Source organism: Branchiostoma floridae, chromosome 5, assembly GCF_000003815.2.
Source record: "Branchiostoma floridae strain S238N-H82 chromosome 5, Bfl_VNyyK, whole genome shotgun sequence".
Taxonomy (NCBI): Eukaryota; Metazoa; Chordata; class Leptocardii; order Amphioxiformes; family Branchiostomatidae; genus Branchiostoma; species Branchiostoma floridae.
In genome coordinates, this window is record NC_049983.1 from 23105468 (window position 1) to 23130556 (window position 25089).

Here is a 25089-nt window from a genome sequence, read left to right on the forward strand (position 1 = left end):
AAAGATTCTGTTGAGCAAAATTGCGACTTCTTTCCCGACATCAAACGACGGTTATGCAGACCTTTTCGTTCATTCATTCATTACTTCATTACTTCTAGATGCCTGTTCATGGAATTATCAGCGGTGTTAATTGAATTTTTATCATTTTTAAAATATGGACACGACATCACTGTTATTTAATTACAATAAGTGGTGACATGTCTAGTCGGTTACGTAAATTCCATAGCTCTTTTGATTCATCAGTCTTTTAAAAGTAGTGCCACGTGTAGTGGATCATTTGGTAAAATCACACTTGTCGCACAGTCAATGACTTTCAGCCGTACTTGTTGATCGCCAGAAGATTTGGTCGGGATTCACTGACCTACGACCGTCGAGTGCTCCCAAAATATCGCTCGATAATCGTGACAACAGCAGGCGTATATTGCTGCCGAAGATGTCTACCCTCCAAGCAGAGGTTAGTATCCGGGTTTAAAAAAAAATGTTTTTTCAAGCGTTTATATCGGGCCTTCTATTATGTACCGTTTCCTTGATGTTTCGCTTTATGTCTTTATGTTTGGTCGCGAGACATAAAGAAATTGGTATGAAATGGAAAGTCCGATAAAAACGTTTAAAAACGTCAAAGAACAGCCAGCTAACTAACCTTTGCTTGGAGAGTAAAATATGTCATTTAGTGCTCGCAGACTCGTCGACCGATCGACGACCTGTAAGTGTGCGCTCCTTTTCATCTCAAATCATTTGCGCCCTCTTGCGGACGGCCTCGGCAATAGCATGGTGTCCTCCCTGCACGCCGGCCTGTATCTCCGCGTCCCTGTTGTACGCAGAGAAGGTGTTGATGTCGATCACCTGTAGTTGGAATTGGTTATATGTAACATATCTTTAAAAGATAGATATTATTAACAAAGGACTGCAAACAACTTTATTGTGTGTGATTGCGAATCATAAGTACAGCCATTCTGGGAATGATTTGAGTGGCCAGTGCGGTACATCGTCTAAGCACTCCGTTTCCAGTGCTGAAGCTGGCTCTTCCAGTGCCGAGAGCGCCTCAGCACTGAAAGTCCGGTGCTGAAGAACGTTCAGCACTGGAAATACAGTGCTGGAGCCATCTTCAGCACTGGAACCGAGTGCTGAAAGAGGAGAGTGAAACTTTCGTAGTTTTGCTCACCTGCGGGGAGCCTGAGCGGTCGAAGATGAACTCAAACCCGCTGTTGTGGATGCCGGTTCCTTGAAGGAACTTGTGGAACGTCTCCAGGATTGGGTTCTGGAAGTCCGTGATGATGGAGTAGTCTGAAGGCTGGAGTTCGCAGGGACACAGGTTAAACCCGTGCGAGTCAGACACCTGCAAGGTAAGCCGTACGTAACTTCACTCTTTAAACCACTCTACTTATCTTTATTATTTTTCATTCAAGTTTAAAGACGTGACAGACGTAGTGGTGCCGCACTCAAGTTGGCAAACTTCTACGTATCTTGTCTAGCCTCCACCAGGCTTTTCTGTGTGTATCATAGAATTCGGTAATAGAAAAAAAAATCTGTAAATTGGCCAGGGGAGTCAGTCCATGCTAAGGTAAATTGTTCCCCTTCGGAGTCAGATGGTAGAGACTCTATCTCATCTATGTATCTACATCTACATTTATGTATGTATGTATGTATCTATCTATCCATCTATACTTTTTTGTATTATGCATGCTAGCTATTTCTCTCTTCGAAACGCGGACGACTTGCCCTAGGATACTTAAGAGTAATCGGTAGGTACTTCAGCAAACTTAAAAGCTTATATGAAATGAAATTGAAAAAAAAAATGGTTCTTGCGTACATTTTTCTAATGCTTCAACCCCACCTGGATGTGGAAGACGTAGAGAAGTCGTTTGTCCACGAACTCAGCGCGGTAGATGCCGCCGGTGTGAGGCAGGAACTCCTGCACGATGTACAGCCCGTTAGGGGAGGCTCCTAACAAACCTGCCGGACACGAGGCTTCACCTGAGCTGTAGGCCTGATAAAACGCCGCGACTGACTCAAATCTGGCAAAACAAAAGAATACAAAACATCTTACGTCAATTCATAAGTTCCTTGTTGATAAAAACGGCGACAATTAAAACCAATTACTAACCATCAAGGGTACGTAAAATATTTTAATAGCGTCGATGAAGGTAAGACATCTGGACTATAAGACACACAAGTTAAAGGGCACACCAGCAACTTGCGATAGATTTTGAAAACATCAATCTTGTAAACATTACAAACATCTGTCCAGTTGTTTTAGTAATTGTCTATGATAGAGTTTCAAACTACTTTTGGCCGTCTTTCAGAAGGAACGTAAAGTGTTTGCCCCAAGCACGTTTACGATTTAATCGGGAGGGCTAGCAACACTTCCCTGTAAAGACATACCCTGCTACAGAAATAGCAAGGAAACTTGCAGGCCTATGTCCCACTAGCCACTACATACAAGTTGAACAAGAAAGATTCAATGCAAAGTAGGACAAAATAACTCCAACTTTGATGGACCCCTTTTTACTAACAAATTTATTATTAAATTACAAAATATTTCCAACTTTGGTGGCAGATTTTCTCAAGAAATTTCTAATCAATTACAAAATCTTTCCAACTTTGATGGCAGATTTTGTCAAGAAATTTCTCAACATATTACAAAATATTTCCAACTTTGGTGGCCCCTTTTCGCCAATGAATTTGTCATCAAATTACACCAAAATTGTAAAAGAACGAAACAAACTTGATAACGTCCTTTCCGCTTCCGCCTCGGTCGGGTTTGACGACGAAGGCCGAGTCCTCGCCGAACGCCGCTCGGATCTGTTCGGGTGTCGGGTTCGCCGAGCAGATCGTCTTCGGCATGGGGATTCCATATTTCTTAGCCTTGGCGATAACAAATATAAATCTTAGAAAAAGACTTAAACTCTTATAAATTATGAGAGATTATTATTCTTAGAAATTACGAGAAATAGAACGATTAGTTTCATCAGTGAATGCAAATTAAAGTAATTTCTAGGCTTGATTGAATCAAAACGGATGGCCAAATGATTAATCCCTTCCCCCGCAACTCCTTCTAAAACACACTTTGCAGTGATATAGTAACATCTTGATCACGTCGCAAATATTTCAAACAATACTGAATACAGGATAACAGGATTCTATTCAAAACCCAGACATCACATCACAGGCGACGTTTTGGCGACCGTCTGTCACCTTCGACAGGCAAATCTGGCCGTGCTTCTCATTGCGGTGTTGACATTGTACTGCAGCTAGGTGTCGCTGCTTGCAGATGTCTTAGTATTTGCACACATACTTCGTATAATTTATGCGGCGCATTATGCGGCCACAAAACTGAGGAAGGTGACAGGCGGTCGGCTGTGATTTTATGTCTTTGTTGTGAATACAGAACCCTGTCATCCAGTTTTTCTTCAGCTTGGTTCCTGAAACTATTCACAGATATTTCTACTGATGTAAACTTACAAGAACACACTGCAAAGCTTTGCTGCACCCCACTTGCACGGCAATCTTGGGGTTAATGACCGGGCGGTCATGCGCCTCTGCCCAGGCCAGGATCACCTCTGCTTGGTCGGGAGAGTGCGCATGCCCGTGTACATGCGCACCGGAGCTGGTGCGGTTGCAGAAGACAGCCAGTGGTGGCGGTTGGCTGAGGTCTACAGACACCTCGTCCGCTACCCATTCCTCAACGGAGAGGTCGGGGTGCGCTTCCAGGGCTTCCCGCATGGGGGCGTACCACTTGTCATTGTCGTGGAGGACGATGACCTTTTTGGACATTCTATTGGATAAATTCATCATAAATACAATATCACCATGGTTTAGCGTTGGTAGATACGACTAATAAAGTTTACAATTTTGGTCTGACATGAAAAAAATTGGAATTTGCAGAAATTTCAAAGGGGGGCGGTATAGACTTCCAAGTGTCGAACTTTGACCTGTTATTATTGTCACGTGTGCCCAAGGTCACGTGTTCGATGTGACTGGTCATTCATCCCGAGGAAGGTCAAATACTTGGTAACTCGCGACTTTCTTTTGTTGGACGGAAAGTATAAATTTTAGTAATCTGATGCGAGTGCTAGGATACATTTTATACATGTTTACTTGCTGGGTGGACCCAAGTCATTTTCGATTCTCATCTTTTGCTCAAATTATCAGTTTTACAACTACTGGGTCAATATATTTCGGCCAACTGATAAACCATGAAAAGCCTATTGATTTCTCTCACCAAACATTACCAAACCCAATATTCATCTCATCATGCATAAAAATATATAGATAAATAAATCATGTATACAAAACGTATCAATAAAGACAAAAAAATGACTTCACTGTTGTAAAACTTTGTTAATCTCTTTGCATTATTCTAATGATAATCGATCTGTGTCATTCAATTTGTTACCAACATTCTAAAACAGGTAAAGCTACTTGACAACGTACTTCTATGTTCTCTATAAATCAAAGTTGCTGAACAAGCTACTGAAGATGACCCATGTGGGAAACTTGATTTTTTTTAGGTACACAGATTATTTAACATTAAATATTTTCTGTGCATCGAAGACAATTATGTTTTATATTACTGGTTGTTTAACTACATGTCCAAAAAAACTTAAAAGTAAGGCACAGTAACATATTACAATGTACAGTTGGCAAACACCATTACTAACAACTTACAGTTACACTTTCTAAAGTCTAATACGTGTATTGAATGCTACAAACCAGATAGAGAATGCTTGCCATACTATTTCATGAGGCCTACACAATATGATATATAAATCTTCATGTATCCGGTATATACCGCATGTATATACAGTATGACATAATATCACAAAATCCGGATCCCCTGCACTGTAACTGTCATAAATCAATTCATTGTTTGCCATATTTTTATATGTGTGGTTTTCAGTTTGGAGAAGCAGAATCATTTTCATACTTCAATCAGTTACTCTTGTAAAAGTACATTATTTTCCACAAGTTCATTTTTCATTTGATCAGTTTAGTTTTCTTCCTCTTCTTTCTTCTTTTTCTTCTTCTTCTTTTTGTGTGCCTTAGTTTCTTCTACTTCCTCAGCAACCTATAACAAAGAGAAACAAAATCCACAGAACAAACTTTAAGTTAGCAAACTTGTGACATGGTCTCTTGAACTTTGAATTTGCATTGACCAAACAACATCCTGAGAACAAATGAAAAGGTACACAATGCAGACAACCTCCTAACAATAAGTATAATTGTAACTAAAAAGATTTTCATTGTATCCAAGTGGTTTAGACTTAAGAAATATGAATGCTGTTTATGTTACCATTGTCTGCTCATCATCCCCACTTTCCTTGTGTTTGTCTTTCTTCTTTTTCTTCTCCTTCGAATCTGCAAGAAGAAAATAAGACAAAAATTTACTACAAAAGAGTGGTATAGAACAGAGCATGGAGAACTTAAGTATCCTTACAAAAATATAGTTTTATTATATAGCAGCACAATAATAATTGGCAGACTTCATCCCCTTACTTATGCTGCTTTATAAAAATTGCATTGTGTACACACATGTACTGTGTTCCACAAAAGAACACACAGAGAGACACAGACAGAAAGACACACACACACACATCAAAGGTACCAACCAGGAGTTTCTGATATGTCTTCTGCTACATTTGCTTCAACTTCTTCTTTGCACTTTTCCTTCTTCTTTTTCTTCTTCTTGTGTGACCTCTCTTCCAGCTCTAGAAATGGATATTTTTACAAATGATTAATTGATTGATTGAAACATTGACAAAAACATTGCAGTTGTAGTATTGTATCATATTTGTAGTTGATTGTAAGAGAGTTTATTAAGACTTTTAGAACTCACCTGTTGAAGTGCTTGTGTCTCCGGTACTACCAACAAGTCTATCAGTTTTGGCCTCTGAATCTTCTTCTGTCTTCTTCTTTTTTGAAGAATCGACTTCCTCCACATCTACCACATGATGAAGACAAGAGAAGGTTACACATTACTTCTACCATGACAGTAGATTTACACCATTCTCAATACTACACTCACCAATGTTTCTGAACCAGCAAATCTAGAGACAAAAAAGTTACGTCCACAACTTTTTGTTGTACTGAATTTAAGTAGATTTCCAATGACATCTGTAAAATATTAAGGATGTCTAATCCTTTCTTAATTTTAAGAAAAAAATGACTGCAAAGGTCTTTCTACTGGCAACATAGCTACCATCACACTTTAAATACCTTCAACGTCATGTTTTCTTTTCTTCCTCTTCTTCTTGTCATAGTGACCAGAATCTCTTCTCTGTGTGCTGACATGTCCATTTACTGGCTTAGGTTCTCCTGGAAAAGACAAACACAAAAATAGCAGATTTCATCACATCATTGTCATTCTGGTTGACTTGGGAACAGACTCAGTCCAAAAACCTTCCTATCAGCTCAACTATCATTGAGTGTAAAAGTTACAACTTTAAGAATATCATTAGATGCAGATTACAATGTATATTACCAAAGAGTTATCAAAGTGTTGACCAGGTGAATACAATTTAGGTCGTGTACCTAGAACCTAATTTTCCTATCACTATGTACAGTCAAACATGTCCAAGTGACCACCCATACATGTACATACGAAGCACCAGAACAATGTGACCATTTTTTGTTGGATGATTTTCCCATTGCAACAAGCATTAAGAATCCAGTCTATCATGACCACCTGTCCACGGATGTCAGATCGTATTGGTCCCAGAGTGGTCTTCTTGGGTAGTTTTGACTGTATTAAGACTTAAATGCTCAGACTTACTCCAGCCGAATGGTTTGAACCTTGGTCTGAGACCCTGAGGCAGCTGTGTGTTGAGCGGTGGTGCAGGAGGGGGGATGGTGACTGATGGAACAGCCACAGACTGCATTATGTTGATCTCCCCGTGCATGTGGGGTACTGAAGGAAAAAACACAATAATATTAATAATCAATCAGTAACTTAATAATCCAGATAATACAATACGCAAGTAACTGGATGGGATTCAGTCCTCACCTCTAGGAGTGGGTACCGGTACAAAAATTCAGGTATGGGTACAGTCCAAGTTCAGTTTTACAGTTAGCTGTTTTCCTTACTTATTAAGTTGCCAACCAGTAAAAGAGCAAAGTTTTGACAAACCTGATTCAAGTCTTCCATCCAGTTCACTGGGCAACAGCAGGGTCAGACCGTCCTGCTGTGGGCAACAGATATTGAGACATTCTGTAACATTGACTCCAGATCTCAAAATTCCACTGGGTGCCAAAGTACCGCCACATGAGAAAAAGTACTAGTACATGAAGTTCTTTAAAGAGATTGACCAATGCGACATCAGTAATCCTGAGGTATATGTACTACACAGGATATTCAGGTGTCCAAGACAATCTTGAGAAGGCCTCTCTCTCTCTCTCTCTCTCTCTCTCTCTCTCTCTCTTTCTCTCAATGTTTTTTTTTTATGTGGCAGTATGATGACACCTCATTGAATTATGAGAGTTGGTGTTACACGTTTATATGGAAATAGATGGAAAGATTCTTCCATCAAGACTACCTGTTACTTCAGTCATTCATCATATTGATATAATTATAAAACGAAAAAAACAACAACTAACTAACATATGTATATTAGCCCTAACCTGTAAATGTTGGGTGTTCTTTGTCACCTGCAAGTCATATTTAGAACCAGCCTGAAAAAGTATAAGGACCAGTAAGTGATACATATTTATAATAAACCAAGACCTAACTAAGTTCACTCCCTTTGGGTGATGTAGAAACAGCTTCAATATTCAAATAAAAAATCAGGAAGCACAAAAGCAACATTGAACATTCATACTACCTACCTCAGTCTCCACAGTTGTGCCTTTGTGGAGTTTCACTTTTTGTCCTGACAAACATTTTGGGTCAAACTGCAAGCAGAATACAGCAATTATTAGCTTAAAGACAGATTTTCCTACCACAAGACAGCATGAAATATCTCAATAATGCCTCAACTTGTTGTCATGAATCTGTTTTACAACAAAAATGACTGTGGCCCACATAAGACATTTGTTGTTCATTCCTTGTTGTTCTTAGCCACAGGTTAAAACCAATGAGGAACTGGCAATAAACTAACATGGAAGAATCAATGGAAAAAAAAATTCTTAAAGGCAACCTAAGCAATATTACAGTGTCAAAGTGGAAATATTCTGAATATTTCAATATTATACAGACTGCCTTATTCAGAATATTTCCACTCTTAACAATGTGATATTGCTTAGGTTGCCTTTAAGACTTAGTTTTTAATTCCTTACATCTTTCGGTGCCCTGATGACCCACAGTTCCTGGTCAGCTGTGTGTAGACAGTCAGACGTGAGCAGGTCCTGCCCACTCTGTTTCCCTGCCCTGGTGGTCACTCGGCTGAAGTTCACTGGACACTCGAACCTGAGGAGAGGAAAAGGACACTGTTGGAACTGAAATATACTTAGTCTTGTAGCCTGGTATCTAATCTATTTATCAGTATCGGCTGCAGTTCACTGGACACTCAAACCTGGGCAGAGGTGAAAAGAACAATGCTGCTGGAACTGAGATATACATGTAGCTTGGTATCCATTTATTGTAGGTCTGGTGACCGTGTGCTCTTTAGATCACTTACCTGCCAAATAGTCTGACACCCGTTAATAGAAGATCTATTATCTAAAATACGACTTGAACGGAGCAAGAAGAGACAAGTGTCAATGCTCTGTCCAGCTCGGATGACGCTTACAACTGGCAATCCCACCAGGAGAGCCAGGGTATACCATATCAAATCACATACTGACATAGGGTGGCCTGGGTTGTACCATCATTTCACCATTACAATAGTTAAGTGAAATATACGAGCTCTGATTGGCTTACTTAGTTAGTTAGTAGGGATGCACGGTTTTCTGTAATGGCATATGTCAATCAGCATCGGTAATGGGAGTTAAACAGGCATTCAGAATTTTGATTTCAGTTATTCTAGTGCCACTTTGAAGAAATATTTCATGCCTAAACTGATTATTGATGAAAGGGACAAACATTTGAAAGTTCTATTTGGTGGCAAAGCAGTCAGAGAAGCAAGAATATACTACTAGTAGTATGGTGGATGCCAGGCCAGCTGAAATATGCTCAGTGATCAACAAAAGAGTAATTCCCACCTTAAAGGCACCTGGCCTGTGCTCTCCTGAGGTGAGTCTGGCCCACTGATGTCTGACTCTTCACTGTCAGATATCATGGTAATGTCTTACAGGTTCTGTTGTCAGCAATCATCAGGAAATGGGCTGTCTGAAAGGAGAGCAAAGAGATCAAGTGATGACAAAACTCTCCTTTACATCTTTGAAGTAACAACTTGAGCAACTTGTCTTAAGTTGATGTTACTCTTCACACGGCAATACAAGCACATACATGTACTTCATAAATGTTGTAACAGTGGGGGGGTTGAAGTAGTAGCGTCAAACAGTCATGCCATTTAACACAGGCTGGCCAGCCTTTTCGGTGCTGCGTTGGCACTGCTTGGGGTTTGTAATCTGCCGGCCCGGATTCAATCCCGGGTGTCGGCATGTTGTTTCTTTCTACTCCTTTCTTACATTATGAAATGTATTTTGCAATATAACTTAATCAAAACAACATTGTTTAAAAGAACAGATACCTTGTCTGATTCACACGCTGCGGGCAGCTGCTTTTCCAATGAAGGCCGCCTTCAAGTCAAGATGACACAAAAAAGTTGTCAGCCAAATGTACGTCGACGGCACAGCAAAAATAGGCTATTCGCAGAAGGATACATTTTCATACACATGTACACGCATGCAGACTAGTGGGTACGTTATCAAGTGAACTGGAAATCTTTCTTCTTTAGCTGGATATGTAACTGTTATACACAAACGCACATACATCCACAGCTTTTTAATCTAGACGAAGAAATAGGAGATATCAATCTTAAGTACAGGATTTCTTTACGTGATGTCTATCTTATAATAAAGACAACAAAACAAAACCCAGTCCTAGTAGATTTCCACTGCCCCCCTCCCCAAACGCACATTTCTGCAGAAAGAAGACGTCTAAATCGTCAGACCAAGAAAAAGTAAATACACCAATTGGTTAGGAAACTAGATTGTACTTACGCCTGCTTCTTTCAGTGTAAACTATGTTGATTGCACAAGTGATTTGCTGGTAATTTAGAGGGTAACCAAAGTTCATCAAAGTTACACGTGCGTTTACATTCCGAAGCTCCCGGTTTCACTTCCGGGTTAGACCGCATCGAACCAAAAATTAGCTCAATCGGTGTACAAAAAAATCTATCCCTGTTTGTGATATACATGTATGACGCAAGAAATATCAACTAATAATCTAAGGGTATATTGTTGTATATTTTAAGTTGAGTCATGCTATATTTACTTCTTTTAGTAGAAAAATCTGTTTTTGTTGTTGTTTTGATGCTGCCACTGTTTCTAAAGTTCAAAGGTTACCAGTTTTCACGTGGAGGCGGGTTTCACAATCACAGAGAATTCCGTGAGTAGATATATTGACTTATATCAGATTCTGTCGTGATACGATGAGACTATAAGATAGGGGAGAGGCCTGAGTATAATGTTAGATAGTTGAAGTTTTCCGTAACGTAACGTGGCCGATCGCTTGCAAACATTTTTTCTGTCAGTGTCCCAAGAACTGCTCAGTCAGCAAAAATGATGATAAACGTGCAGTCACGCCCCCTTGACTGACAAATTATGGACATAATGAGGTTCTTTCATCTAAATCTTATCTATAGTATATTTTGCTGTTATGTGCTGTTGCTTTGTATTTGTTGTCAATTACATTGTACCTTGTACTCTACTAGCACTGTACTAGTACTAGTACTCTGTATTATAATGACTTAGATAAAGTATGATAAATGTTACATCTATCTAGCAATAAAGTTCATTTATTCATTCTGAGCAGTAATAAAAGCTTGTGTTTTTTTTCCCTCACAGCTCAGCATCCCATAACTTGCTGCCCACGATGGTGTGGAGGAGGCTGTACAGCCGGCTGAGATGTTCACAGAAGCTTCTCAGACTTTCAAGTCTACAACTCAGGACCTACAGCAGTGATGGGGCAGCAGGGAGCATCACAAGCAGGGTATAGTCATTACATATTACATTATAAGAAAATGTAAAGGTTACGTACCCCAAGGAGCTTTATATCTGATATAAAAGCCTCTTCAGGTTACCCCCATGGCCTTTCTGTCAGGCCGTAGGTGCTGTGTGTTGTTACCCACTGTGTCTTGGGTTATGGTATTGGGAGGCAGACCCTATCCTTGCTGTGATTTTAGAATTATATGTAGTGTAGCTATTATAGGGTCCAGAAATTCATCTGCAAGCTGTGTATTTGTGTTTTGTAGAAGGGTAACAACTGTTATATTATAATCATGATGGGCAGTCCAGGTGTAAGGATCCAGAAGACAATAGTTTCAGTGGGGATAGTGGCTGGGAATATTGTTAGAGTTTCATGTAGGATAAGGGACAAATCACCACAAACTGTGTTTTTCTTAATGTTTTATACAGAAGGGAAACAACATAATCCTGATGGGCAGTCCAGGTGCAGGGAAGACCACGGTGGGGAGGATTCTGGCCGGAATGCTGGACAAACCTGTGGTGGACATCGACAACGATCATCTGGAGTCATACTGGGGCATGCCAGTTGCAGAACAGGTAACTTAAGTCTAATATATCTCAAGCAAATTAGGGGTTATTTTTTAATGTAAGAACAATGAGGCTATAAGTTAGTATAACCTCCTTGACTAGATGATATCTATCACTGATTTGATGTAAAATGTTACTACAAGCAAAGGAGATATAATTTGATGCATGACAATGTCCAGGAAACCTTCAAAAAGAATTGTCAGACAAAGCAAACCAGGAATCTTTCTGGACCATGTTTCAAAGCAAGAGTAGGAAGAGATCCTCATGCATATGTATGGTAGACAGGCATCAACGTCTAGCTGGGGAAGATGTAAGATGTAAAATGTTAGACGTTGTTGACTGTTGGTCAATCAATCGGTCGCGTGCATCATTTGTTGATGCGTGGTGGCTACAGACAGTTCAGACAGTTCTCGCCACGTTGTTCTGCATTTGGCGTAAACAGTCCAGTTGGATCTGGAGACCCCCAGCTCCTGGAGTGTGTTGAAGACCTGATCTGACATGACATGATCTGGTGACATGAAAAAATTCCATGGTCAACAATGGAATCATCCATACGGATACAAAAAAATGAGATGACTTTCTTGTTCTATATTCTCTGTCCAGCTGTCCAGACTAGGCCCTGATCATTTTCTACAGGCAGAGGGAGAGGCTGTGCTGAACTTTACAGCTGAGGACTGCGTCATCTCTCTGTCTGGGTCTAACCCCATGCACCAGAGAGCCATGGAACACATTAGTACACTGGGTAGGTACATGTACATGTATTACCTTAACTAGCCATAACTACCACACTAACATTAGCACTAGCACAACATCACAGCTGAGGACTGTGTCATCTCTCTGACTGGTTCCAACCCCATGCACCAAGGAGCCATGGAACATGTCAGTACACTGGGTAGGTACATGTAGTACCTTAAATGACGTTATCCCCAACTATTACACTAACACTAATAGGACATCACAGCTGAGGACTGTGTCATCTCTTTGACTGGGTCCAACCCCATGCACCAAAAAGTCATGGAACATGTCAGTACACTGGGTAGGTACATCATGGATAAACTAAACTTTACCTAAACTACCACCAAAATTGATTGGGACTTACCCAAAATTTTCAGCCGACTCCGTCAGCCTTGTTCGCGGAATGAACCCGTCTACTGTAGCTTCTGGTATGTGACGTCAGAGACACCCGACTGCAGCAGAGGGTCATAAATGCCAGATAACCTGTGTCGCCCCAAGTCTCTGTTCAGTGATGGATGGTGGGCACGGATATACATAGCCTCCTTTACTCCTCTTGCAAAGGAGGCTGTGCACATCCGCACCCACTGTCTTCTTTAAGGGACATAAATGCTAAAGGGACTCTCCTAAGTAAAAAAAAAGAAGGACAGTGGGCATGGATGTACACAGACTTGTTTGCGTCATATGGATGATTCAGATCAGATTATGTTTTGTTTGTGATTGCAGGCACAGTGGTGTTCCTTGACGTGCCCAGCTCAGACATCCTGCACAGACTAGAGGTGATGAAGGTCAACCGCATCGTGGGACAGGGACCCGACACAGACATGGCAGACATACTCAGGTAGGTACGTAGTGACCTGCATAGTGGGGCAGGGACCCGACACGGACATGGCTGATATACTCAGGTAGGTACGTAGTGAACCACATCGAGGGGCAGGGACCCGACACGGACATGGCAGACATACTCAGGTAGGTACGTAGTGACCTGCATAGTGGGGCAGGGACCCGACACGGACATGGCAGACATACTCAGGTAGGTACGTAGTGAACCACATCGTGGGGCAGGGACCCGACACGGACATGGCAGACATACTCAGGTAGGTACGTAGTGAACCGCATCATGGGGCAGGGACCCGACACGGACATGGCAGACATACTCAGGTAGGTACGAGTGAACCGCATCGTGGGGCAGGGACCCGACACGGACATGGCAGACATACTCAGGTAGGTACGAGTGAACCGCATCGTGGGGCAGGGACCCGACACGGACATGGCTGATATACTCAGGTAGGTACGTAGTGAACCGCATCGTGGGGCAGGGACCCGACACGGACATGGCTGATATACTCAGGTAGGTACGTAGTGAACCGCATCGTGGGGCAGGGACCCGACACGGACATGGCAGACATACTCAGGTAGGTACGAGTGAACCGCATCGTGGGGCAGGGACCCGACACGGACATGGCTGACATACTCAGGTAGGTACGTAGTGAACCACATCGTGGGGCAGGGACCCGACACGGACATGGCTGATATACTCAGGTAGGTACGTAGTGAACCGTACCGTGGGGCAGGGACCCAACACGGACATGGCAGACATACTCAGGTAGGTACGTAGTGAACCACATCGTGGGGCAGGGCCTGGCACGGACATGGCAGACATACTCGGGTAGGTACGTAGTGAACCGCATCGAGGGGCAGGGACCTGACACGGACATGGCTGATATACTCAGGTAGGTACGTAGTAAACCGCATCGTGGGGCAGGGACCCGACACGGACATGGCTGACATACTCAGGTACGTAGTGAACCGCATCGTGGGGTAGGGACCCAACACAGACATGGCAGACATACTCAGGTACAAAATATAAAAAGTTTCATATATTATCCACTATCTTTCGTTTGTGACACTGTCGATCTGTCATGCTTAAATCTAGGCACTGTTTAAAGCTATCTAATAAGGATACTCCTAAATGTATTTGATGGCAACAAGTTGCACTTTATGATAGTTCTTGGGAAAATCAAATTTTTAAACACCTCAAATCTTGGTCAGAAAGGACTTGACCAATAGAATAGATGACAAATAGTATACTAGATAAACTATGTAGTACTTAAACACTCTACCTCTTGTGAAGATTAAGAATAAGATTGTGATGATGATGATGATGTGGTATAGGTAAAATATCAACTTTCTTTACATTTACTTTTGGTTATCCCTTTGTTCTTACACATATATGTTGACGTTGGAATTTCTACTGTAACAGTTGCTTTATAGTTTTTTTTATACATTCCAAAAAATGTATGTTTTGATTAGAAGGCTTTTACATAAGCATTGTGCTTGTTGCCTAATAGTCACAAAATATATCTTAATAGAATAAAATAAAAAGAATGAAACCTTCTTCACAGGTATCGCCAACAGTTCTATGAGGGGCGGTATGACATCCGTGTTCTCTGTGGCAACAACGAAAGTGCAGAAGACATCGCGAGAAAAGTCCAGGAGGTGTTGACCTGGCAAGAGAACAGCAACAAGTACATCTCCACAAGACAGTCAGGCAAGGAAGTCAAGGGAGGTGGTAGTAGAACGTTCTCAGAAGTCGTCTTGGAGGGTCTGGCCCCAGATGGAGGATTGTATGTCCCTAAACAGGGGTTACGAAGGTTACAGGACAGTGAGTGGGAGAGACTGGTGCAGTGTAGCTACCAGGAGAGGGCACTCAGGATACTGGAACAGTGCATCCCTCATACGGAGGTCCATCCCTCGGTACTTAACACCATGGTGCAGACAGCTTATGCACAGGACAGGTGAGTAGGGACGGTGCAAACACACAATATATTCATTGTATATATTTGTGTATCCCCATGCAGGTTTGGAGTACATACACTGTTTGGAGTATACATTTTATCATTTTGTAACAGAATAGATGCCACAAACTTGTACAGGTAGCATTCTACTTCAGTGTACATTTATATGAAAGTGAAAGCTTCTTTTCTGCAACAAAAAGTACAGTGAGCTCTTGTCAGTTACTGAGCTAGATGGCAACCAACACAATATTGAGCACTTTCATAGGATCACATGTACAGCTTCCTTCATGATCATGGACCTAGAAGAATAAAACCAACATCTTGTTACTTGATACTGGATATATACATTCTGGATATACATCAGTTTCAAACACCACATCCTATATAAACTGCCTAAATAACAAGTGTTTTAGGGGCAAAATCTACCATTGATTGAACATTTGTATACCATGTGTCTGTCAACAGATTTGGCAGTGACAATGTAGTCCCCCTGGTACAGTTAGACAACAACCAGCACGTCATGGAGCTCTTCCATGGGCCCACCGCTTCCTTCAAGGACCTGGCGCTCCAGCTGATGCCCCAGTTCTACGCAGAGTTCTCCCGGAGACGGAGCGATGGTTGCGACCGGCACAGGTCGCTCATCCTGGTGGCGACGTCGGGAGACACGGGCAGCGCCGTGCTGGATGGGTTCAGCAGGCTCCCGGGTACGTAGAGTGCTTTTGTATAGCCTCATTCGCAGATTTCAAGCATGGCAGGCTTTTATTTTATGTGGGGGGTGCTGGTTTGCCATTTTCAACGTTGGCTCTCTTATGCCGGGAAAGGGAGTTTGCCAAGGAAGGGACTCCTTGCTGTGGAAGGGAGTTTTGCCCCGGCAAACTCCCTTCCTTGGCAAACTCCTTTTACTGGCATAAGAGAACCTAGCCAATATTGAAAAATCGCAAACAAGCCCCAGATAACATGTTACAAAGGAAAACTCACAGTCACAGGTTGTTTGGTGCATGTGTTTTGCAGAACCCCTGCAGCAGTATGTAGCGGTGATGGTGCTGTACCCTGAGGATGGCATCAGTCCCATACAGAAGGCACAGATGACCACCAATGAGGCTGACAATGTCCATGTAGTTGGTATAAAGCTTTTTTTAAAATGAAATTTGAAAGGAGATATTGGCACAAAAATGTCAGCATTTCATGCTTGCCTTCAAAGCAAGCTCTATCAATGTGTAGTGCACAGACTAAACAGCAACAACTACCAGCTGCAATAATATAATATTTTGTCACTACCTGAGACCTGTGTATGACTGTGTCTTGTCACGTGACAATGTCCATCAAACGTCACGTGACAGAGAAACTCCAAGATGAGACTCCCGGGTTGACAAAGAGACAGAGTTCATCTCGAAAGCTTCCCCAAGCTAATTGAACTTTAGTTGTGTGTATTTGTTTAAATCTTTGTCAAAACATAAGATTTAAGTGCATCTTTTGAGCATTTTTACTCACTTTTCAGATCAGTCAAACTTGCAGGTGCTGACTGCCATGTTGGTGTCCTTGATTTGCATTCTAGTGCATCAAAGTTCAAGTGATATTTCCATCAAGAAGTCTGTAATAAGTATATTCTTCAGGAGATCTCTCTTTTGAGCTATATGCAGTGATTATTTGAAAAGGTCATAAGATCTATAGACTGAGACATTCGAAAAAGTTTGAGCTACGATTCAATGAAATGCAAATTGATTATATATTGCTGCCTCCATGTACATGTTGTATGTCATCACATGAAAATGCTCTGTTCAGAAAAGCAGTAACAAATAATTCTCTTTCCTTTGCAAACGAAGGTGTGCAGTCTGATTTTGACTTCTGTCAATCAACCGTCAAGAGCATCTTCAAACAGCTGAGTGGTTCCTCTGAGTCATCATCCGGACCGTACCACTCACAGTACGGGGTCCACCTGAGTGCAGCCAACTCCATCAACTGGGGAAGGCTACTGCCACAAGTCGTGTACCACGCATCGGCATACTTAGATCTGGTTAGACAAGGTAGGTGAATATAAATGTGGTAAAGGAGTTTATGTCATACCTGGGTTGTAATAACATGTGATGTCTGTTTCTACAAGTCCATATATATGTTATACACAATGCATGCAGTGCCAATATACTAGTATTTGGCTTTGAGACTGAAAGGGCAGTTACTAGTACTGTGTTGGCCAAGAACTGAGTTTATCAGACGTGTCCAGGGCTTTAGCCAGCTCGAATTTTTTTTCTGTCAGCCAATTACAATCATCGCGAAAACCGCGAAAATTAATTAGAAGGACTGAACTGAGACCTTGAAAAACGGGTTTTAATGAGATTGTCGTATGCAAAAGGTGCCGACACACATTGTCAACAATCATAACAATAGCAAAACAAACAGTGTGTGGCTTTTACAGCTGTGGACGGCGTCCCCAAGCCGCCTGTAGCTTCCACCAAGGATTTTTGTCCCGTCAAGGTTGACGGATTGGTTTTGCAATTTTTCCGTCAGACGCAGCAAATTTCCGTCAATTGACGGAAAAACGGACGCTGGCTAGACCCCTGGACGTGTCAGCAAGCTCTGAATGGGCATTTGTGCACAAAATACTGGCAACGTCCTAGCAATTACAAGAGCTTTGGGTGATTTTTAGCAGCTCATCTGTTTGGATTTAAACCTCTGTGTGAAATCAGCTGTGCACCAAAAAGCCAGAAGGCCTAGGGACAATAACTTAAACTTTCTGGAATGACATACCCTGCCCAGTTTAATTTGTGACAGGATTTTCAGCGAAAAATCATCAATGGTCGAAGCTTGGGCAACTTTGAAATATGGCAAGCCACAGCTGATCTAAAAATTTGGCATTCGCCAATGAACTATGACGCAGGTTTAAGGAGGTGCCGTCTGCCTTTTCTGATTGCCTCGATTACGTTTATGGAGAACATCAGTATTGTGGTATTTAAAATAATGATTTTTCTATTCTTTGGAAAAGGTACCATCTCCATGGGTCAGGAGGTGGACCTCTGTATCCCTACAGGCAACTTTGGAAACATCCTGGGTGCTGTTTATGCAAAGGTGAAGATAATGCTTCTTATCTTTACATGTCATAATATATGATTATACAATGTATTAATTACTGCAATATGATAAACAGGTTGCTGCAAGTCAAGATGTTGCCAAGTTGCTTTCAAAGAAGAATCTACATATAAGGCGCAATAACACGACTACTTTATGTGCAATAATAGCTTTTAATTGGGTATTAGCCATGGAGACACCAAATGCGTGAAAGTAATCTACTTTGAACTTGTATTTCAAATTACATTTTTTTATTTTAATATGTTAGTAATTTTACCGTGCTTGACATAACTCTGAATGTGATGTTACTACACCGACTCCATTAGGCTGTAACCTGTATGACATGTTAATATGAAGTTGACAAAGAAACAATTTTTGATTTTTGGACAGAGGATGGGCATCCCCTTCAAGCGGTTCGTCTGTGCCTCCAACCAGAACAACATCCTCACCGACTTCCTAACCACGGGATGTTATGACCTCCGCCATCGCAGGCTGCACAGAACCATGTCTCCGTCCATCGACATCCTCGTGTCTTCTAACCTGGAGAGGTAAAAAAAACTAGATACAGTTAGGTTTTTTGAGTCAGATCTAAAGTCTGTTTTTTGCATTTTGTTGGCATAATGGTTGGGATCAACAAAAAAGTCAAAGTTCCTTCCTGCGCCTGATGGCGCATATAGGGTGGTGCCCATCTCTGTTTCAGTAGCCCTGGGCCACAAAACTTTGTGCAATCACGACAGCATGTACCATTTTTAAAGTCTTTGGTATGACTCGGCCGGGGATCAAAGTCACCACCTACCAAATGCAAGGCGAACACTCTATCCACTCGGCCATTGCACCGATTCACTGCAATGGTTGGGATACTTGGCCCAAAACTCAGAGGGTACTGGGTTTGAATCCCCTGACATGCCACTGATGTGACTGTTGTGTCCTTGGGAAAGGCTCTTTACACAGGTTTTCTTGCTCAACGAGATGTAAAAATAGGTACATGTTTTTTTAGATGAAAGTGATTATGAAATAAAAAAGAAAGTGGTTACTACGAGGGGCGTGCAATTAGTAATGGTCCTGACCCATTTCCCATAGCAGGAGATTAATGAAACTTGGCACAGTTATTAGTCTTTCTCTTCATAGGAATCACCCAGAGTTATGCATTTCTCCCATCGTTTGATGCAGCTCTGGACACCGATTTTGTAGGACACCCCAGGTTGGTCCTCCAACTGATGCCTCATCAATGGCACAAGAGGGACGACCAGGTCTGGGAGCTGTTTCCACAGACTTCCGGCCATGTTTGAATTCAGGATGCCAGCGTTTTACAAGGTCATATGATGGGGCATCATCACCATAAGTTTCATTTATTTCATCAAAAGTCTTCTTTGGTGTGCGTCCTTTCAAATACAAAAACCGGATCACTGCGCGACACTCAACTGGTTCCATTTCACACCTGGTCCATTTCGCACCTGACTAAGTTCAAACACCAGTAAATCAGAAACCACAATTAGTTCAGAGCTGTCTTTTGCAACATAAGCCATAGAGATATGAATTATTACACATACAAAATTTCATTTAGATCAGACAACTGGAAGTGGGTCAGGACCATTACTTATTGCACGCCCCCTCGTAATAGGTAATCAAGATATCCTACGTTATGCATTGTTACGTAATGTGTGTGACATACAATAGTCATACATTGTACATTGTATATCCTTTCCCCTACCCAGATTTCTGCATCTGTTGACCAGTGATGGAGATCTGATAGCCGACATGTTTCACCAGCTCGAGAACCAGAAACTTTTCAAAGTGCCAAATCAGGTAAACATCATCATCTTGGTCACTGCATGTCAGTAGCCCTGATATGGGTTATCATTGTTCTTAAGTGTCTCTCCCCACCACTCATGATCATCAAATTCATCCCATTGACATGCTTTAGAAGTCTGTACGTAACCATGTAGTGCCAAATAAAGCACCATTTGCCTTTTGTAGAATTTTCAAGTTTGCCGTCAACATGCAGGAAATAATGTTTCTGATGGTTATAAATTTAAACATTTTTGGTGAAGAACCTCACCTACAATTTTCGTGCCTACATTGCTTTATTAATACCATGTGGCTTTACATGCCCCTATGCTGTGAAAATTCCTAATGATAACACTGCAAAATACATATAATACACTAAAGTGGGGAAACATTCTCTCTGCTCTGTTGCAGATACTGAGTCAGCTGCAGGAAGACTTCAGTGCAGGCTGGTGCCATGAGGAGGACTGTGCCAGAACTATTCAAACAATATTTCAGTCCAACGGTAAAGCAGAGTTGACCATGTGTTGTGTGCTAGAGTTGAATTTCTTTCCTCTTATGTAGAAGTAATTAAATAAAAAGGTGAAAAACTGCAGGGTTGCCCAGCCATTGCAAAAAAACACAACTCCACTCATCTTAAGATTATGGGTTCTGTAAATCTTGTACAAGTTTCAAAATATAAAATATCCTTTAGAAGAAAACAATTGCTACTTCTTTGAGGTATTTGAATTATTGTGATGAGTTTTTCCAAACTTATCATCTGTTGTTCTTTTGTTTAATATTTCATTCTTTTGTGGCAGGGTACTTGTTGGATCCACACACGTCAGTGGCTAAGACGGTTGCAGACCGTCTGTTGGGGAGAGATTGCCCGATGCTTCTGGCCTCCACGGCTCACTACTGCAAGTTTGCCCCAGATGTCCTCACTGCACTGGGGACAAGTCTGCCCACAAACAGCCCTGTGGCACTCTTTCAGGCCCTTCAAGCTTTAAATCCACGTCTGTTTTTGCACAGCCAACTTAGCAAGGACATAGGGAGGCCGAGAAAGCACAAGACTGTTCTAGAGGCTGACCGTAGGCAGGTTATTAAAGAGATGGAAGGGTTTATGAAAAGATACTTTGAGAAGTAATGGTGGCCAGGTGGTAAGTTGGAGATAGAGGCAATTGGCCTGGTTTAAACATTGCGTTTTCCGAGTTGACTTGGACTAGTACTCGAGCTCCAGTTGAAGTTCTCTTGGAGTACGACACAGTAGAGTCTGTGTAAACAGAAATTTAGCCTGCTCCTGGACCCGACTTGTTTGGGTGTGTGTCTCACTGTTTTGTGCCATGAGTTTCCTCTTTAAAATTTTTCACACCCTAAGCTTCTTGCTTCAGATGTCTCCTCAGTCAGACTTTTGCAGAGTGTACTTTGATGCAACTCAAAAACGAGTGCCCAGCCAATGTCCAGTTTTACCTCACGGGCGATCCAGGGAAAATTTGGGAGAGGAAAACAAGATTTCGACCAAATCATAAAAGACACTGGATTTAGTCTCTTACTCACTCATCCTCGCCGCATATCAGACTTCGCTGAGACCGGCTGCCATTGTTCTCCACACTTATCTGTCTGCAGTTGTGCGTTGCACCTCCTCTAATGTACATCCCATCTCAGCCAGGTCTCACTCAACAGTTCATGGCTTATCCCCCCTCTTTCTTTTAAGATTTAATCTAAAGGCAGTTGAAGCTAGGACTCGGGACCGTGCAATATGGAGAAACTTCATGAAGAGGAGCAAGGGGAGAAATCTGAGATCATTGAAGACTTCAATGTCACTAGTCAAGGTCCATTTTTTTTACTGCAGTATACTTACTGAACAAGCTGTGAAAGCTCTATGATTAAAGTTACAGCAACAACAAAGCAATAAACATTACAAAATCATGTGATAATACATTGGTACAAAAAATAAGAAAGATGACGTCTTTCTGCATTGAATTCAGATACATGTGGAGAATTTGAGCTCTAAGGGCCTGGTCACATGTGCAGTTTTCTTTTTTCTTCTTCACATACATGTAACTGGAGTGTATTCTGCCTTTGGCACAACACCACTGGGTTTTGTACAGTATAATGTGTCCTGCAAAATTTAGCTGTCTTAATGCAGGCTATGAAAACGGCTGCCATAGAAGGAAAATGGTTGTCACTGCCTGCTCAAAAATTCTACATCAACATCATACGAAGGCCTACGACAAATGTGAGCATCAAGCCCTACCCTGGGAGCCAGACAGGACCGGGTAGCTGGCGAGTTTTGTTCGGGGATCCAAGGCAGTCAGGCCCGCCGATCTCACATTAGCGCTCAGGGGAGTTTAAGCCCAAAGGAGTTATCGCTACACTGTTCCCTGGAAAAGGGCAGTTGGACCTCATCGGGCTTAAACTCCCCTGGGCGCTAATAGGAGATGGTCAGGCCTGACTGTCTTGGGCCACCAAATAAACTGTCCTAGCTGCCTGATCCCGGCTGGCTCCCAGGGTAATCAAACCCCAGCACGTAAAAGAACCAAACACTAAAATAAAGAGTAGGTACTAGGTCTGACCTGGTGTACTTGGCAATGAAAGTGAGTTGTAGTGAAGTTGCATTGCAATAGTATCTCTCAAAGAAGAATTGATCTTCATTTCAAGCCTTATGCTTCAAGTTTGCAAGAAGAGGAAAGCGTCGTTCAAGGCCCAACATTGTGCATTCTCATATTGAATGAACAGTTCTAATTGGACTCATGTCACCAATGACATGTATATTGACTTTTGTGCTTAAAACAAATTGGCAGCCTTAACTGGTGGTCAACTGGTGCAAAAATATATCCACAAGTAATATGCAAAATACATCCACCATCCTACAAGTATACTTAATATCATACATAACATATTACATAATGATAAAGTACTGCATAATAACCACAAATTTCTAACACGTAGCAACAGCAAATGATAGTACGCAATTCAAAATCTACATACTTTGTAACGCCACAAAATAATACAAGTGCAGTGTTATAATTGCACTTTCTTAATTGTCTTCTACCTTCTTTAAGGTTTCTTTAAGATAAATGTCTGATCTTAAGTAATCACATATTTGACTGCATTGCTAGAACTTCTTTCTTAGATGATTTAAGACATCTTGACTACAGGATTACTGTATGGTCCAGTTTAAGTGCACTTTTCTTTAGTCGTCTTTCTTGTCTCCCTCTCCACCCTTAGCAGCTTCTAGTTCCTCCTGGAAAACAAAGTTGTCATGAAGGTTAGACATCCAAGTAATATGGCCAAGGAAAAAAAGTTGTGTTTCCGGTTATAACCGACCAACCCTAGCACAATCTGTTGACCCTACCTTTTTTTTTGCAGAGGACCCCTACCTATCTACTTAATGTACCCTACTTTTTTAGCACCATAACATATAACAGGAAACACTGCATTTTTTCCTTAGGCGTACATTACAGATATGCAAGAAAACAGTAACTGTTACTAAAGCAATTTTGTAGTGGAAGTGGAAGCTAACTGAAAATCTGACTGTTTCCAACATCTGTCCAGTTGCTATAGTAACTGTTATCTCTAAGCTATGAAAAATGGTACAAGTCAACCATTGCAAGATGTCAGCCTCTGATCAAGACATACATGTACATATGCCTAAACTTATTCAAGAGGAACTCAGGAGTTGGTCATAAACAACTAGATTAAAATAGTGTTCTTGCCTTCATCTAGCATGACTCTACACTGCAAATTCCATACAAAATCTAAAGTGATAGTTAGGTTTGGTGTGTGTTGGTCCAACTTGGCCTGATTAGCCATGGTTCGAGTTGGTAATGGTCCAATTGGACCTACATGTCTTGCTGTATTCCTTGACAAGTCTCTTGACTCACCTGTAACTTGCTGTGATCCTTAAGAGTAGCGTTTAAACTCACCTGTAACTTGCTGTGCTCCTTGAGGAGTCGGTCGTACTCAGTGTTGACCCCCTTGGCCTGTTTCTTCACTGCTTCTAGGTCAGCCTCCAAATGGTGCAGCTCTATTAAAGGGGGAGGGGGGCAACATTAGTACATGTAAGATAGCATCACGCAAAAGCACATACTAGTACTGTATTTCACTTTATGTAAAAATAAACAACTCCATACTTCAAGTAAAACTTACCCTCTTCTGTGCTATGCTTAAGATTTACTTGGTGTGCTTTGCTGTGGTATACCGTATGCCACAGAGAAATACCCAAACCCATCAATCAAAATGAAATTAAAAATACAGGACCCACATACAGTAGGCTTCATACGAGTCGTTCGGTGTAATACAACCAGCTGCTGCCGCGCCGCGTGCCTGCAAAGCTGGTGTGTTACGCCGAACGGCGGTTATACCGGCTATATAGATACAGATACAGATATGCAAACCATATATTACATATGGGCCTAGCAGAATAAATAAAAGGGGGTTGAGACTGATAAAGATCTTAATAATGAATCAGTCAGACTCACTGTCTTTTGCGTCTTCCAGTTCCTTGTTCTTGCCGGTGACCTTGTCTCTCAGCTTCTCCAACTCTGCCTCGTTCTCTGCCCCAGGACCCTCCTGAACACAGGGAACATTAAAGAGGCTTAACGTTAGCTCACCTTTATCCGTTGGGTAACCTATATCCATTACACCACATATAAAGGTGAACGTGACTTAAGTTAGATTATTAAAAATCAAACCATTTTGTTTTGACATTTCTCAGCTTTGTTCTCTGCCCCTGGGCCCTCCTGAACACAGAGCAAACATCACAGAGGTTCAGAGTCAAACCATTTCATTCTTACGAATGAGGACTTAACTTTGTCTCACCAACACTTCAAATAAATATAGTAAGGTTCTTTAGGTACTTACTTCCATCGTTTTGATGTCTGTCAGACACCATCTTTAGGGTTGGAATGACTAGGTCTGGTTCTTGCTGCTACTTATGGTTGATGTAAGTGGCGCTGCAGCAGCAAAAATGCTGTCCGTCCCAAATGTGGCTCAGCTTGTATACCCCCTCGTTTCTGTTCATGACTGGAGCTGATTTTCTGATCCAGACTGCCTCTGTAATCCAGCGTGTTTGTCT

At 41.7% G+C, this 25089-nt stretch overlaps 4 protein-coding genes across 8 annotated transcripts in view; 1 reads left to right on the forward strand and 3 right to left on the reverse strand.

Moving 5' to 3' along the window:
• Positions 1-488: 488 nt before the first annotated feature.
• Positions 489-10225, reverse strand: LOC118416833. The gene is made up of 5 exons (XM_035822102.1): positions 10099-10225; positions 3463-3775; positions 2726-2865; positions 1163-2015; positions 489-843 (listed from the first exon to the last, which is right to left on the reverse strand). The coding sequence occupies exons 2-4, from the start codon at positions 3772-3774 to the stop codon at positions 1817-1819; spliced, it is 651 nt and encodes a 216-aa protein (XP_035677995.1). The 5' UTR covers position 3775; positions 10099-10225; the 3' UTR covers positions 489-843; positions 1163-1816.
• On the reverse strand, positions 4322-6905 carry LOC118416834 (protein PXR1-like). Its single transcript, XM_035822103.1, has 6 exons — positions 6773-6905; positions 6217-6315; positions 5837-5941; positions 5610-5708; positions 5294-5358; positions 4322-5068 (listed from the first exon to the last, which is right to left on the reverse strand). Exons 1-6 carry the CDS (start codon positions 6897-6899, stop codon positions 4991-4993), a joined length of 573 nt encoding a protein of 190 aa, XP_035677996.1. The 5' UTR covers positions 6900-6905; the 3' UTR covers positions 4322-4990.
• A 190-nt stretch (positions 10226-10415) lies between the features above and the next one.
• On the forward strand, positions 10416-21319 carry LOC118416306 (threonine synthase-like 1). Its single transcript, XM_035821395.1, has 14 exons — positions 10416-10486; positions 10945-11089; positions 11515-11661; positions 12256-12394; positions 13111-13225; positions 14790-15182; positions 15633-15886; positions 16194-16304; positions 17006-17206; positions 18163-18245; positions 18636-18793; positions 19961-20051; positions 20445-20535; positions 20831-21319. The coding sequence occupies exons 2-14, from the start codon at positions 10973-10975 to the stop codon at positions 21154-21156; spliced, it is 2226 nt and encodes a 741-aa protein (XP_035677288.1). The 5' UTR covers positions 10416-10486; positions 10945-10972; the 3' UTR covers positions 21157-21319.
• A 1256-nt stretch (positions 21320-22575) lies between these two features.
• The window catches only part of LOC118416479 (B-cell receptor-associated protein 31-like), an 11110-nt gene continuing 8596 nt past the window's right edge, over positions 22576-25089 (reverse strand). For all 5 annotated transcript variants that reach the window (XM_035821589.1, XM_035821592.1, XM_035821590.1 and 2 more), the window contains exons 6-8: positions 24494-24584; positions 23939-24039; positions 22576-23256 (exon numbers count right to left, since the gene is read on the reverse strand). In XM_035821589.1, the coding sequence (XP_035677482.1) occupies positions 23206-23256; positions 23939-24039; positions 24494-24584 (243 nt within the window). In that variant the 3' untranslated portion in view covers positions 22576-23205. The remainder of the gene's footprint in view (positions 23257-23938; positions 24040-24493; positions 24585-25089) is intronic.

Bases quoted from the DNA above. Each gene is read 5' to 3' on its own strand.
- LOC118416833 (XM_035822102.1), bottom strand. From the start codon at position 3,774: ATGTCCAAAAAGGTCATCGTCCTCCACGACAATGACAAGTGGTACGCC. The intron at 2,866-3,462 runs GTAAGTTTACAT...GTTATCGCCAAG, and splicing joins AAGCTTTGCAGTGTGTTCTT to GCTAAGAAATATGGAATCCC. The intron at 2,016-2,725 runs GTTTGTTTCGTT...TTGTTTTGCCAG, and splicing joins AGCGGAAAGGACGTTATCAA to ATTTGAGTCAGTCGCGGCGT.
- LOC118416834 (XM_035822103.1), bottom strand. From the start codon at position 6,899: ATGCACGGGGAGATCAACATAATGCAGTCTGTGGCTGTTCCATCAGTC. The intron at 5,942-6,216 runs GTATTTAAAGTG...ATCATGTGGTAG, and splicing joins AAGAAAACATGACGTTGAAG to ATGTGGAGGAAGTCGATTCT. The intron at 5,709-5,836 runs GTGAGTTCTAAA...ATCCATTTCTAG, and splicing joins AGACACAAGCACTTCAACAG to AGCTGGAAGAGAGGTCACAC.
- LOC118416306 (XM_035821395.1), top strand. From the start codon at position 10,973: ATGGTGTGGAGGAGGCTGTACAGCCGGCTGAGATGTTCACAGAAGCTT. The intron at 15,183-15,632 runs GTGAGTAGGGAC...ATTTGTATACCA, and splicing joins ACAGCTTATGCACAGGACAG to TGTGTCTGTCAACAGATTTG. The intron at 15,887-16,193 runs GTACGTAGAGTG...TGTGTTTTGCAG, and splicing joins TGGGTTCAGCAGGCTCCCGG to AACCCCTGCAGCAGTATGTA.